Source organism: Gavialis gangeticus, unplaced genomic scaffold (assembly GCF_001723915.1).
Source record: "Gavialis gangeticus isolate Ggan-Ray unplaced genomic scaffold, GavGan_comp1, whole genome shotgun sequence".
NCBI lineage: Eukaryota > Metazoa > Chordata > Crocodylia > Gavialidae > Gavialis > Gavialis gangeticus.
Window position 1 is genome coordinate 38,511,291 of NW_017728993.1, and position 15,163 is coordinate 38,526,453.

The window sequence follows — 15,163 nt, forward strand, 5'->3', positions numbered from 1 at the left end:
CCCGCCAGTTTTCCATGATTTTATCTGTTAAAGGAGAAATCCAGGTTTTTCTCTGTAAAAAGAAAATCCAGGTGTTACTGCATTTTTCTGTGGCAAGCGGAAAACCCGGGTCTCTGATGATATTACATTACAAATTCACTAATGCAAAAGCATCAGACTGGTGTGTCTGTGTGTAAGGTCAAGATCTCATATTGTAAAGCAGTCAGTGAAGAGCAGTGCTACGGTTCAAAGTTTTGCTGGCATAACTATGTCAGCATTGTGTTTAAAAGCCCTCCTCTCCTAGCTGGCATAACTATGCCACTTCAACCCAGAAGTAGGCACAACTGTCCCCACTGAAGAGTGTTATGTTTTCAGCCTGGCTTACGCTGTTTGGGGAGATGCTATAGATTTGCTATCAGAAAAAACTGGCTTGGTATATGCTGTGCCTCTCAGTATATGCTCTCTTGGTAATGCAGGTAGGGCTTCCTGACATAGCTGTGTTGGCATAGCTATAATAGCAAACACCCGAGCTCCCAGCATGGGCCTGAGGCTATTAGCCCCGCATGGTGATGATAGTTCATAACAGAAAACCGCACCTTTGCCATCAGCAGCCTCAGACCTCCCCTCTGTGGCACCCCACAGGAATCTCTGTGAGCAGTCAATGTTTCTGGAAGTGAATTAATTAATATACTTTATATAGTGGAACTTGCATTGTCTGGTTGTTCTAATCCATACCATACACGCAGTAATCCTCCCTTCAGCTGCAGAGGCAGGAACCTTCATTACTTCCTAACTGTCTGTACCACTTTCCTTTATTTCTTTTGATGAGGGCCAATTATGAAAAACAGACATGTGAATAGTGCAGCCATTTTAGCATCACTATTTGATTTACTCTCCCATTTATTAATAAGCCCATATTGTCTCCAGTTCCTTCTTTCCCACCCCAGTCTATTTATTTTCCTTAACTCCTTTACATCATTTTAACTGCCTGTGATTTTTGCTGCTCTGATCTTTCCCCCAAAATATTAACTGATACTTGGAGCCAATTTCTTTGCTGGGGTAAACATCCAAAATTTTACTGATGTCAAGATAGCTCTGCCAGTTTATATCAGCTGAGAATTGTGCCCTGAATGTTTTGTTTGGTTCTTCTCCACATCTCTATTTCCAGCCCAAGTCAGTTTATTTATTATTGTCGGATCTTGGTGCATTCCTTCACATTTGTCCCTTGCTTCCTATGCATGATGCAGCAAAATCACAGGGTGCCCGAGACATTTTTCGACACTTGTAGGTTCTGACATTTCCCCACAGTCTTGACATGTCTCCACTTCTCTAATGGGGGAAATCCTAAATTCATTTTTGAATGGTTTACAAGACAGCCCATTTTGTTCTATTTCATTTTTTATTCTTCTGGGCTTGCGTTCCAGCATCAGTGGTGATGGGTCTCAGTATAGAGTTTATCCTGGACTCCCTCTCCAGAACCTTTTGAGTAGCAGAACACCATATAATCTATCTTATGCTTTGCTGTGTTTTTTAAGTTTCTAGGGAATGGGGAAGAGATAAAGAGAATGAGCACCATGATTTTTGGTTGAATCAGATATTTTTCTTAAAGATGCCTTTCAGTCCAACTATAACAGTATTTAATGTAGGTCAGATTTCTGGGTTAAATTACTGGATTCTGTGCCTTTAAATAGCATCAGTAAATGCAGCTGTATTAAAGCTAGTGGCACTACATCAGTTTATATCCGCTAAAATTCTGACTCTCAGGGTTTACTTCCATCTTTAATTCCTCAATTCCTTCTACTAACAACATGTAAGAAACTTCCATAGTTGGTGTAATGCCTTCGCTGTTGATCATCGTGCTGATATGTGGCATCAGTTTTTAAATATCTTTTGTTTTGACTTGTTTAAAATAAGAGTAGGCTATAGATTGAACATGGATCATTTCACCAGGCACAGAACTTCTAATGTCTCATTAGGAATGAATCTGCCAGTAAGATGCTGCCAGATCTAACAGTTCTTAAGGGCCAGGTTCCTTGCACAGAGCAGTGGAATTATTTTAACAGCTCTTTGAAACAGATAAGCATGCAGACTGTTTTTCAGGAGTCCTAGGGAGTGTGCATGCTATCAGGGCAAGCTACTGTTGTAATAGAAGTGATGGAGAGCAGGGGGAGAACATTATCATGTCATTTTATATGCATCTGCACTGTATGCCACAGCATTGTAAAATACAGAAGGTACCTTTTTTTGCATTTCTTTGCAGCATCTGCCATGGCACTTCATGTAACAAAGACAGGCCTTGTTGTACAGTAGAAACAGTGGGGTTTCTTAACGAAATGGCATCAAGTGGTCAATGTTCCCATCCCTCTGTGTCCACCTGAATCTTCTTGTGAATGCCCCATGTTTTATTAACTTAAAAATATTGTAAGATGAGGATCAAACATAGAAAAGTCCCACTTTGTGCATAGAAGATATGCAAATCAATTCCTTTCCCATTTACAATCCATCTGAGCATAGTTAGATATTAGCTAATTCACATCAGCCATGCAGTCAGTCAATCAATTTTATTAATACATAAATAATAAATGAAATGGAAAACAGCTTTGGATGATAGACTTGAAATTACTGGGACTACGTCTTAAGTATGGAATGTTGAACAGGGCCTTACAGTTCGTTCTGTAACAGTTGCTACTAGGGGTTCACCGATAAAGATTTTCTTGGCCGATGCCAGTGGCTCATTATTAACCAGCCATATTGGCTGATACCTATCCAATAGCCAACTTACAGGAATACAGCCAGGCAGCATGGAGAGCAGCTTGCTGCCAGTAAGTCTGTGGGGGGAAGGGGCACCAGCGGAGGGCGGGGTGCAGATTGAAGCCCCACGATGAGAGAGGGAGTGGGGCAGGGGCAAGCGCTGCCCAGCTGGGGTGGTGAATGCAACCCTGGGGTGGGGTGGGGCACGGGATGGAGCTGCGGGTGGCTTGTCTGGGCGGCATGGGGGAGGGGAGGGGGGACAGCTCCCTGCTGCTGTGTGGCCCCCCAGGCATGGAGGGCATGTGCCCCTCTGGATTTGTGCACGGAGTGAGGGTGGGCTGCCCACTGTGGACTCAAGGCCAGGGGCTGTGCCAGCCGCTTCCCGGCAGGGGGTCTGGGCCAGGGTTGCACTTAGGGCAGGTGGGGGTGGGGTGGGCTCAGCTGCAACAGAGCACAGTGCCCTAAGCAGGGGTGGTGCTAGGGGGAGTTTTGGGGGGCTATGGCTATCACAAAATTCCCCATAGCTGCCCCTCCCAGTGCCTCTGCTGCCAACTGCTCTGAGCACAGCCCTGGCCCAGCCCCCCTGCCAAGAAGAGGCTGGCACAACCCCTGGCCCTGAGCCCGCAGCAGGCAGCTCACCCTCACCCCGTGCACAAATCGGGGGGGGGCACATGCCCTCCATACCTCCCCCAGGGGGCCACACAGTGGGAGGGAGCCATTCCCCTCCCTCTCCAGCTCCTGGATGAGCTGCCTGTGGCTCTGTCCCATGCCCTGGCCAGGCAGTGCCTGCCCCTGCCCCACTCCCTCCCTCACTGTGGGGGCTTTGATCTGCCCCGTACCCCATTCCCTCCCCCTTGCTCCTTCCCCCCCACAGATGTACCAGCAGGATGCTGCTCTCCAAGCTGCCAGGCATTTATCGGTGATATCAGCCAAAAAAGGCTGATTGCTGATCATGTTAATTTTCTAGTTAATGGTGTTGATCTGATATATGACCTATATATCAGCGCACCTCTAGTTGCTACAACAAAACTGAGCACTTGGTTATGTCATCCCATAAGAATTTGGTCAGGCTTCATTTTTATCTGTCAGATAATTACAGATCATCTCTCCCTCCCAGGCAGACCAGGGAAAGAAAATATCAAACACTTTTTAGTGGACACTGAGTAGAAGGTAACAGGTTCATGTCCTCTCAAGAAGTTCTGAGGTTCCAGCTAATGTATTGTCATTCTATGGAGGCAAGTTATCCAAAATGTTATCAGGGAAAAGAAGGAAATAGTAGGAACAGTTATTTGTAGTGGCAGAAACTCAGCTTAATCAAATTCCTTCTCCATCACCTGCCTCCAAACTAATCAAGCAAAGTTATGATAAAAGAAAGCTACTTAAAATGCAGACTGATTACATACCAACACTAGCACTCAAATCTACTTGCACATATTACTGTTTTCAACACATACTGATTTGCAGGATGAACTCCTGTCTACCAACTCCCAGTCTCAGTGCACTTCTTGCCTGTTACCGGGTTTTTGAATCTAACAACCTTTGGGCCCAGATCTGCAAAGATATTTAGGTGCCTCACTCCCATAAATGTAATGGTGAAACACCTTTGTGGGTCTGGTTCCTAGTGCTTTTCATCTTTAGGAGTCATAGGATTATATAAGAGTCTTCACTTTTATTAAAAAAATAAGTTCCAATTTCTCTATTGTTGCAGAGACAAGCTTGAGAATGAAAACCCTAAAAGATAACAAATAAAAAGAACCCCAAAACTGCAACTAAAAACACATGCATATACATTCCTCATGATTTATAAGCTAATTTTGGCATTTGGGGTTCAGGGCTTGAATAGATTTTTGAATGCTTGGACTATTCTTAACAACAATGTAGCAGCTTCCAACAGTCACAAAATCTGAAAAAATTCAAGAGTTATTGCCAAGTGATAACTGATATATATTACTATTGTATTGTATTCATATACTTTTAAGGAATGTATATCTTTATAGAACATTTGATAAGAAAGGAATAGTAAACCAAAGTCATTTAGATTTGGAAATAAAGAAAAAGGAAGGTATTTTCCTGGGAATGAATGGGGACAAAATAGTGTAATTCTGGGGGGGTGGCAGGGAAAGTTTGTATTATGTGTTGATTCTTGCTCAGTATTTCCTCTCAGGGCTGCCCAACTGGCAACACATGGCCTGTATGCAGCCTGCAAGAGGTTAACTTTCAAACTCCAGGCTCCTGCCTAGCCACTGCTCTCCCCCATCAGTCCAGCTGCAAGAGCAGCTGGCATCACTGGGCTCCCCCTCCCTCCTCCAGCTTTTGCTGCCTGCCTCAGCCCCAGGGAGTGGGGTAGTGCAATTCACTGCAGTCTGGGGAGCTGAGGGTGAGTCTGGGGCATATGGGCATGTTGTACAGGAGGAGGAGGAGGTTGATTGGGCATGTGGCACAGCAGTGGGGGGAAGGGTGTTTGTGGCACCTAGTGTAAATAGTGTGGGGGAGCAGGGGGCAGGCGTGGGTGTATAGTGGAGCTGCAGGCAGGGAGGTTCCTGTGCAGTGCTCACAAACATGTGGCCTGGGAGCCCTGTGGCTTACCTGATGCAGCCTATGGGAGCAGCTGCTGCTGGTGTGGCTTGTAGGGCATTTGTCCCCCAGCTGCTTAGAAGTTGGACAGCCCAGCTCTGTGCAATATAACAGGCACCATAATGCTGCCAGTTAGGGGATATGAAGTGGACAGAGCTCTGCTGAGTAAGTGCTGGTCATGGAATTTAAAACTGGAAGGGGCAGCATTAATTTATAGGATTGATTTTTTTTTTATTTTTTTTCCCCCCCAGTGTTTCCCCAAAGCAAAGTCAGAGGAGAGGCTTGTCCCATTATTCATTTGCATGTGCAGTAGTGCTCTACAGCTCTTCCTCTTCAGAGAGGCAGATTTTCCCTGGTGTCTCTGCTGCATTTTTGCAAGATAAGCATACAAGTATCAGAAGGCCACTCCTGACTTAGCATAATTTGATAAAGAGCTGCATGCCATCACTGCTGCTGCACTAGAGCTGGCCTGCTTGTGTGGACATTGCATAATAACCCATGGATCTGTAATGTGGCTTTGTAAAGCAATGCTTCCATCATAATGGTTCTGTTGTCAGTGTGTCAGTTCTGAAGGACTTTTACATTTTCAGCTGAAAGAACATTCTGCTTCTGTTAAGATTTCCACTTTAATCACTTTTCTGACATAGGGCATCCCTATGATCAAGTAGGCTATTTTGATCACTTGGCTGTATTTGTACACTACTCTTTAAAATCAACTACTCTATCTGTGCATGTGTCATCTGATTTTACGCTGTATGTGAGGATGCAAACGCAGACATCTAAGGTTGGGATAAAGCCCTCAATCTGTCCGTAGTGCCTGTAGTTCTGTTTAACTGAACTGCTTCAGCTGCTTATGTTCAAATCATAATAGATTTCAAGGTGCTTTTAGATGTAAATACAAAGATTCCAAAGCATCCTTGAAACCATTATTAGTTCATTGCACATGAATGTAACACTGCCTTTAAACACAGCTGTCAGCTCTGCATAAAAAGGTAAGGGCTTTAATCAGATCTTTGATAGTAAGGGCAAAATCTTCAAAGCTGCATACATGAAGTTAGACACCTAAAGCAGTGGCTTATTTATCAGAAGTTCTGAAAGGAGAGGCATTCACCCGTTGCAAGCAATGGCAGCCAATGCAGAGATGCATGTCTAGTTATATAAAAGCTAATCTAGTCCCTGCTCCTCTCTTATACAGAGAATCAAAATGTCTCTGATATTTTTTTCCAGTGAGTTGCACAAAATGGAAGACGATAGCATAAAATACCCTTTTGTGGCTATTGAGATTTGTCAATGGAAGAAACTGGTATGAAAAGACTAAACAATGGATATGCTTGACTCTCTTTCAGAAAAAATGATTCCTGTAACTGAATTTCGTCAGTTTTCTGAGCAGCAGCCAGCATTCAGGGTCCTGAAGCCATGGTGGGATGTGTTTACAGACTATCTCTCGGTAGCCATGCTGATGATTGGTGTGTTCGGATGTACATTACAGGTAAGTTAAAGGTAGTGTCATCTAAAATGCTGTTATTAGGGGTGTTCAAATGACAGAATCAGTTACAGCCTTTATTAGAAGGATATTACAGTACCATATTTGCTTTATCCTGTAATCATTGCAGGTTTCAGCAGGCCTCAGTGATTTGAATAGAATAGTAAAACACCATGGAGCCGTCCTTAACTATTTTAAATAGGTCAGTGATTCTCAACCAGGGCAATGTGGCATCCTGGGGTGCCTTGAAATCCTTTCAAGGGTGCTGCAGAGTGCCATGCAGTGTTAGCACTGTAAGGTGTATGAACATGATTCACAAGATAAACCCAGAGATTTCAAATAGGAATATATAGTATTAAAAACATGCTGACCTGCTGTGGTCTTTCTGAATTCTTTACAACAGAAGCCTCCCTCTGTTATTTTTCTGCAGTCAAAAATGAATGAAAACTAGGAGCTGGCATTTTCTAAGGGGCACCTTGAGTCTAAAAATGTTGAGAACCACTGAAATAGGTGTTGTTCCACTGACGTCGTGGGTTGGACTTGATGATCTTTTAAGGTCCCTTCTAGCCCTTAATTTCTATGATTCTATGATATCACCAGATTGGTCAGCTGGGGTTCTTTTGCCTTTTGGTCAGTTTTCGTGACAGTTTTGCATAGCAAAGCTGACTAGATTTCAAATCTTGTTTGTTCACTTTGTTGTTATCATTTAAAACACTCTTAAAACTTTCCTTTTCTCTTGTTTGCATTTAGCAGACCTTTATTTTTTTTCTCACCATGTTTTGAATAGATTTGGCAGGAGCATTCTTATTTTACTCAGGACCACCCACAACTAATAGCTAGGCCTCCTCCAGTCCATAACATCATGGAGGATGCTTGTACATAAATAACTGATGTTACTGTTATTCTGGGTTAATTAAATGTTGCTGTAGAGCCAAAACGTAAGGAGGAACAGAAAACAAGGTCCAGGTTGGATGTACTTGATTTCAGAACATCTGCTTGGTGCAGTATGTGTTCCCAGCCTTTCATTCACCCATCCATTCATCACCTATCCACTCTGCACCCAACTGTGCAATAAGGGAAATAAAGGCTGGTGGCGGGGTAACTTCTTTCCCAAGCCTATAGAACAGTCAGAAATCTGAAATATGGAGCATATGAAACATGTCCTATATTTTCCTGTTTTACTCCTCCCCTTTTCTAGATGGTTCTGTTTCTTAGCAGAGCTCATAGGTACATAACTCTGGAGGGGTCCTCCTTGGCCAGCAAGTCCAATCCACGAATTTGCAACAATTGCTAACCCAGGTAATTCCCAAACCCTCACCCATAACTAGAAGGAATGATATTTGAAACACCAGGATCACCTATAACATGACATATGTAAAAACAGGGGACAATAAGGACACTGCCAATACCCAGCCACTGCAATGGCATGGAAGTGTCCTAGAATCATAGCAAATTAGGGTTGTCAGGCACCTGAGGGAGGTCATCTAGTCCAACCCCCTGCTCAGAGCAGGACCATCCCCAACTAGATCATTCCAGCCAGTACTAACCTCCAAGGATAGTGATTCCATCACCTCTCTAGGTAACCCATTTCAGCGCTTCACCACCCTCTTAGTGGTTTTTCCTAATATCCAAACTAAACTTTTCTTGCTGCAACTTGAGACCATTGCTCCTTGTTCTGCCATCTGCCACCATGGAGAACAGAAGTAATCTGTTAGTAGACCACGCTCCACACTACAGAGGAAGACAACTCTCCCAACCCCCCACCTCCACAGTCTGTGACAGGCCATGTTTGGTGATAGGTTATGACCTCTGGTTCACTCTTACTGATACTATTGGATCCAGTAATATTTCTAATATGGATCTGGCATTCTCTAGGATTATTCAGAAGTGGAGTTAAAGGGACATTGTTCTTTGCTGGCTCAGATTGGCAGAGCTCCCTTGATTTCAGTGGAATCCTACTCATTTACACAATGGAATATTTGCCCAGACATTTAAATGATAATATCTCAAATTGGGCACTATGCATGTGGTAGTCTTGCCTGTATTCTATAGTCCAAAAGTCTTTTGGGTATGAGTCAAAAACTGAGGTGCATGTTACAAATCTCTCTTCACAAGGACACTTTTTGGGCCAGCAGCCAAGTATTTGGTGAAGCGCAGGAAGCATAATTTCTGTCACTTGCCTATTAACTGTTTGACTTAATTAAGCATAGGGAAGTGGAGTGTGCCAATAACACAGAACAGGCAAATTTTTCTATTTCTATTTCTAGCAAATGTGTAAAAATATTGTTTTGATCATGGGCCAGATTATCAACTGGTGTAAGCAGTGAAGCTCTTTTACCTTCACAGTAGCTATTCCCTTTTACCCCATCTTGTAGTTTACCCTGTTAGTTAACTAACTTGGATTGGGCAATCCAAATTAAGAGCACACTTCCTTTTTGCAGTGTAGACACAGCCAAAGACAGGGCTACTCTTTCAGAGGCTTGTTGCATGTGTATTTATATATATGTAAAGAAGTATTTGGAATGATCTATCTAGTTCTTGGCCTATTATTGAGAATGTCATTGGCGCATAACAAATAATGCTCATATAGACTTTGAACCTAATCCCTGAAATAGAACTAGGTGTACGCTCTTCCAAGGATACATCAGTTATCTGATGGTGCTGCTGATGTAACAGTGATCACACTAGACATCATTAGTAAATAGTTTGAAAAAATAATTTTTGTCTGTTTCAGGTCATGCAAGACAAGATAATATGCCTTCCAAAGAGAGTACAGCCTTGGCAGAATGACTCTTACAGTCCTAATGTATCCACTACAGTCCCCAATACAACCCTATTTCCTCCACCTAAACCATCCACTCCTCCTGCCACTGTTGAAATGAAGGGACTTAAGACAGACTTAGACCTTCAGCAATATAGCTTTATAAACCAAATGTGCTATGAACGTGCCCTGCATTGGTATGCAAAGTATTTCCCTTACCTTGTCCTTATACATACTCTGGTGTTCATGCTGTGTAGTAACTTCTGGTTCAAATTCCCTGGATCAAGCTCAAAAATTGAACACTTCATTTCAATCCTGGGGAAATGTTTTGACTCTCCCTGGACAACAAGGGCCTTATCTGAAGTGTCTGGAGAAGACTCTGAAGAAAAAGATAACAGGAAGAACAATATAAGCAAGTCAAATACTATCCAACCTAGCACAGAAGGCACTTTGGTCAAAACTCAGTCCTTAAAATCAATACCTGAAAAGTTAGTTGTGGATAAGGGGACAGTAGGGGCTTTGGATAAAAAAGAAGGAGAACAGGCAAAAGCATTGTTTGAAAAGGTGAAGAAATTTCGACTGCATGTTGAGGAAGGTGATCTGCTCTATGCTATGTATGTTCGCCAGACTGTACTTAAAGTTATTAAATTTCTTATCATTATTGCTTACAACAGTGCATTGGTTTCAGAAGTTCAGTTTACAGTAGACTGTAATGTTGACATACAGGACATGACAGGCTATAAGAATTTTTCCTGTAATCATACTATGGCACATCTTTTCTCCAAACTTTCCTTCTGCTACCTGTGCTTCGTAAGCATCTATGGACTAACGTGCCTTTACACTTTATATTGGCTCTTCTATCGTTCATTGAAGGAATATTCCTTTGAATATGTTCGCCAGGAGACTGGGATTGATGATATCCCAGATGTTAAGAATGACTTTGCTTTTATGCTTCACATGATAGATCAGTATGACCCTCTTTATTCAAAAAGATTTGCTGTGTTCCTGTCTGAAGTCAGTGAAAACAAACTGAAACAGCTGAACTTAAACAATGAATGGACAGCGGATAAATTGAGGCAGAGGCTACAAACAAATGCCCATAACCATTTGGAACTGCAGCTTTTTATGCTGTCAGGACTTCCAGACACAGTTTTTGAAATTACAGAGCTTCAGTCTCTAAAGCTTGAAATCATTAATAATGTTATGATACCGGCAACTATTGCGCAGCTGGACAATCTCCAAGAGCTGTCCTTACACCAGTGTTCTGTGAAGATCCACAGTGCTGCACTGGCATTTCTGAAGGAGAATCTCAAGATCTTGAGCGTCAAGTTTGATGACATCAGAGAGCTTCCGCCTTGGATGTACGGACTCCGAAATTTGGAAGAGCTCTACTTAATTGGCTCTCTAAGTCATGATATTTCCAAAAACATTACTCTTGAGTCTTTTCGGGATCTTAAAAGCCTTAAAATTCTTTACATTAAAAGCAATGTGTCCAAAATCCCACAATCTGCAGTTGATGTTTCAAGTCACCTTCAAAAATTGTGCATCTATAATGATGGCACCAAGTTAGTGATGTTCAATAACCTGAAGAAAATGGTTAACTTGACTGAGTTAGAGTTGGTTCATTGTGATTTGGAGCGGATACCTCATGCTGTTTTTAGCCTTCTCAGTTTGCAGGAGTTAGATTTAAAGGAAAACAACCTCAAATCAATTGAAGAAATAGTCAGTTTTCAACATCTGAGAAAACTTACAATCTTAAAGCTGTGGTATAACAGTATAACCTATATCCCAGAGCATATAAAGAAACTCACTAGCCTGGAACGTCTTTCCTTTAGTCATAACAAAATAGAGGTTCTTCCATCCCACCTATTCCTATGCAACAAAATTAGATACTTAGATTTGTCTTACAATGACATTCGATTTATTCCACCCGAAATAGGAGTGCTGCAAAGTTTACAGTATTTTTCCATCACTTGTAACAAAGTAGAGAGTGTGCCAGATGAACTGTACTTTTGCAAAAAACTCAAGACTCTGAAGATTGGGAAAAATAACTTGTCAGTCCTTTCACCTAAAATTGGTAATTTAGTATTCCTCTCCTACTTGGATATTAAAGGCAATCACTTTGAAATTCTCCCACCTGAACTTGGTGAATGTAGGGCTTTGAAGCGAAGTGGCTTGATTGTAGAGGATACCTTGTTTGAAACTTTGCCTTCTGATGTCAGGGAGCAGATGAAAGCTGAATAATTTACTTGCTTTTCCTCAAAGTTACAGAAACGTGCTTCTACCAAATACATTAACTAAATGATGGCATAGTTTGATCATGCATTTACTTTTGTGTTTATTTTATTTTTTCCTTTTGTCCTTTTGACACAAAACTATCTGTACAAACAAATATGGAATAAGAAGTATGTATATTTTTTAATAAAATGTTCTTGTATTTTTTCACTGTTTTAAAATATTTTTAAGTTTGTTTTGCCCTGATGACAAGGGCAATATTGTAATTTTTTTTGTACCGGCTAAAGCAAATGGTTTTATCAGCTGTTTTTTAATTTTGGCTGGAATTGATTGGGGGTGGGGAGGGCACTGCAAGCTGCATGCCTTGGGTTGTGTAAGTTTTAATTGATGAACATAATGTCTCCTTAATCACTGTCAATCTCTGAAGAGGTTCTCTTTAGAGGGCTGATTGCATATGGTGTGCACCCTCAACCCTTAGTGGAAGCTCAATAAGTCTATTTAAAAAATCTCCATCCAGATGTGTATATTCTGCAAAGATGAATATATACATGCTGTTCTACCATGGTCATAAAGCTCCATGCATCCGTTCCCCAACCAAGGTCCAGTTCTACAAGATAAGTGCTCCCGACTCCTACTAAGTTCATTTTCCCAAAGGGTACTTTGAGTTTTGTAGGACTGGGATTCTAGAGAACTGCAAGTCTATGAAACTTTGGACAAGAGAACAAAATTGTATTTTGGCAGCTAGTATGTACAGTACTTGAGCTTGGTTGCATGTTACCAGGCCTGGTAGAGGAACATTTACATATCTCCAGAAACCAAATTTAAAAAAAATAATCAAATATTACCATTTCAGAAGTCTCAATATAGCAGGGCATAGTGATGACAGTGAGTTTGTTTTAATCTTCTACCTAATAATTAGATTGGAAATTATACGATTGGAAGTCTGTTTGTTTAAAATAATGTAATTAACCATAATACACTTACATGACTGTGCATCAGGTTAGAAATTCTATCAGCTAATCTATGTTAAATTATTTTGTTGACTACTCCTGTCATTTCCTTTTTCCTAAGGAAGCTTGGCAGGTATTACCCATTTTAATGCTGTGTGCTACTCAAAAGTTAATTTATGCTTAATTGATAAAAATAATCATTTTTATAATAAACTATTCCCTGGAGGTCTCCTCATCCACTGTACAGTGTATTTAAATAATAATGCAGGCACCGGTTAATTGCCCGGTGTGGATAGCTAGAAATAAGCCCTTTCTTATGCAGGTGGTGATGCTATTTATAAAATTGCAGGGTCTTGGTTGCTAATTGTTAAAAGGTACATGAAACAGTAGCTAGGTGATTGTCAGTGTGATTGCTTTTAGATTTTTCATTACTGCCAGCATTGGTTTTCTGTCTTGAACTGCCGTTAATCTAAGTTTGGGGTCTTGGTGCAAAAGCATGTTGTTGCTTTATGAGTCTGACAAAATGGGATGGTGAGATGGGGAAAATATGATTTTTCTCATGAATCCAGAGTGTACTATGTAGTCCAGTTAGTAGACTCACTGTAGTGCTAAAGTCAGACTTACTTCTGCTTCTTGGGAATATTCTGGAGAAGATCTATGATCCATATGATTCATTGGAGATGGGTCAGGCATGAAGGAATCAAAACAAGCTTCTTTAAAGGGGTTTATTTTTTGTTCAGTATTCTAATACTGATATGGCTATTGCAAAAGCTCTTACTCGTATATGGAATGCACTTATAGGAACTGCTTGGCAGTATATGTATGCTAAATGTGCTTCAGTTTGATGTAATGTGGGGGAGAGAAATGTTTCATTGCTCATTTTAACTTAATTGTGTAAACCAAGTGCTGTAGTTCCTGATGAATGTAAACTGTATAAAATGTCCAAGTAATCAGCGAAATCTGTATAGTAAAATCTTACTTAGATCTGAAATTGGGGATTATATTTAGGGTTTTGGGGAAAAAAAATCTTTAAAATGTCTATGATTCTAGACACAGTGTTTCAAAAACATAACTTATTATGTGTCTTATTTTGTTTCCCTTGAATTTTGTGATGTCTTCTGAATTGAAATTGTGTACCCTCTCAGTTAAATCTAAGGTGAGGTCTGCACTGTTCTTTTGCTCGTTTAACATGTCAGTTAGGGGCATGATTTTTTTAACTGATTATAGTTAGTGCAAACCTTGTACGGACCCAGTTGTATGGGTATAGATGCACCTAATACTGGTGTAGCTTGTTCCTGTTCCAGCACAGGAATAAGGTATTTTGGCATTGGGCAATTTATACAGATATAACTGTATCCACACTAAGAGAGTTGTACTGTTTTAACTATACTGGTATTGTTAAGTGGCACAATTTTTGTGTAAGATAAGTCCTTAGGGTCACAGTGAATGATAAAATATCAAATTATTGTTATGAAACAAACTCAGGTAAATGCACTGTTGACTTTTTCTATACGTAATATCTAGTCTGTGGAGTGTGTTTTTAAAACTGTATTACAGTATTCTAGTAATGCTCTATCTAAGAACAGATTATTTCCTAGTACTATTCAAAATCCAGGAAAGATTGCATATGTAAAAGTGCCATATTTACTCAGTGATTCATTTACTCCTTATATGTATATTTACCTGCAACTACACTAGAAAAACTTTCTGTGAACTATAATAGAATGAATTGACTTTTTTGATAATATTATAGGCATGGGCATATGTAATTATTTATATTAAACAGGTGCCTAACAACTAATAAAATCCCAGCATATAAGCAAAACATTTTTACATCATTAAACAAACAAAAAGAAAATCATTCTTTGTAATGGAAACAGATGACCAATTGTGGGTCAAATATAAGAAACCTGACTTGAAAATTGTACTGCTCCTGAAAAACAGATATACTATATGATCAGAATCTTAATATGTTTGTGTCCCCTTTTGTGGCAACAAATATTAATATTTGTATTGAACTGTTTTATCTAGCCAGTCTGGCTAACTCATGCACATTCATATGGGAAAGTATGTATTTTGTCTTGTATGACACATTTCTGGCATTTCCATTAATGCACATGGCGATGTGATGACAAGACCTGAAAGACGGTAAAAAAAAAAAAAAAAAGCTTTGAAATTAAGTCAAATGGACAAGCATATTAATCCAATAGCAAGAAATTTAATATGATAATATACTTGCCTGGTGTTATTGCAGTACAGAACACACAGGAAAAAATAAATTCTTTTGTAAGTTGAAACGCTGAAAGTCTACAAAGTGATCATTTGTTTGGGAAACATATTTCTGTTTTTAATCATAAACATTGCTTTGATTTAAGCATTTTGGGGACAGTGGAAGAAGTAGGCTTTGAAATATGTCAGTAGACTGTAAGG

The 15,163-nt window shown here is 40.4% G+C and overlaps 1 protein-coding gene across 1 annotated transcript in view; it reads left to right on the forward strand.

Moving 5' to 3' along the window:
* Window positions 1-14,919, forward strand: part of LRRC8C (leucine rich repeat containing 8 family member C) — a 44,259-nt gene extending 29,340 nt beyond the window's left edge. Inside the window, exons 2-3 of the mRNA XM_019501579.1 lie at window positions 6,651-6,793; window positions 9,522-14,919. Coding sequence (XP_019357124.1) covers window positions 6,656-6,793; window positions 9,522-11,792 — 2,409 coding nt within the window. The 5' untranslated portion in view covers window positions 6,651-6,655 and the 3' untranslated portion in view covers window positions 11,793-14,919. The remainder of the gene's footprint in view (window positions 1-6,650; window positions 6,794-9,521) is intronic.
* Window positions 14,920-15,163: the final 244 nt, after the last annotated feature.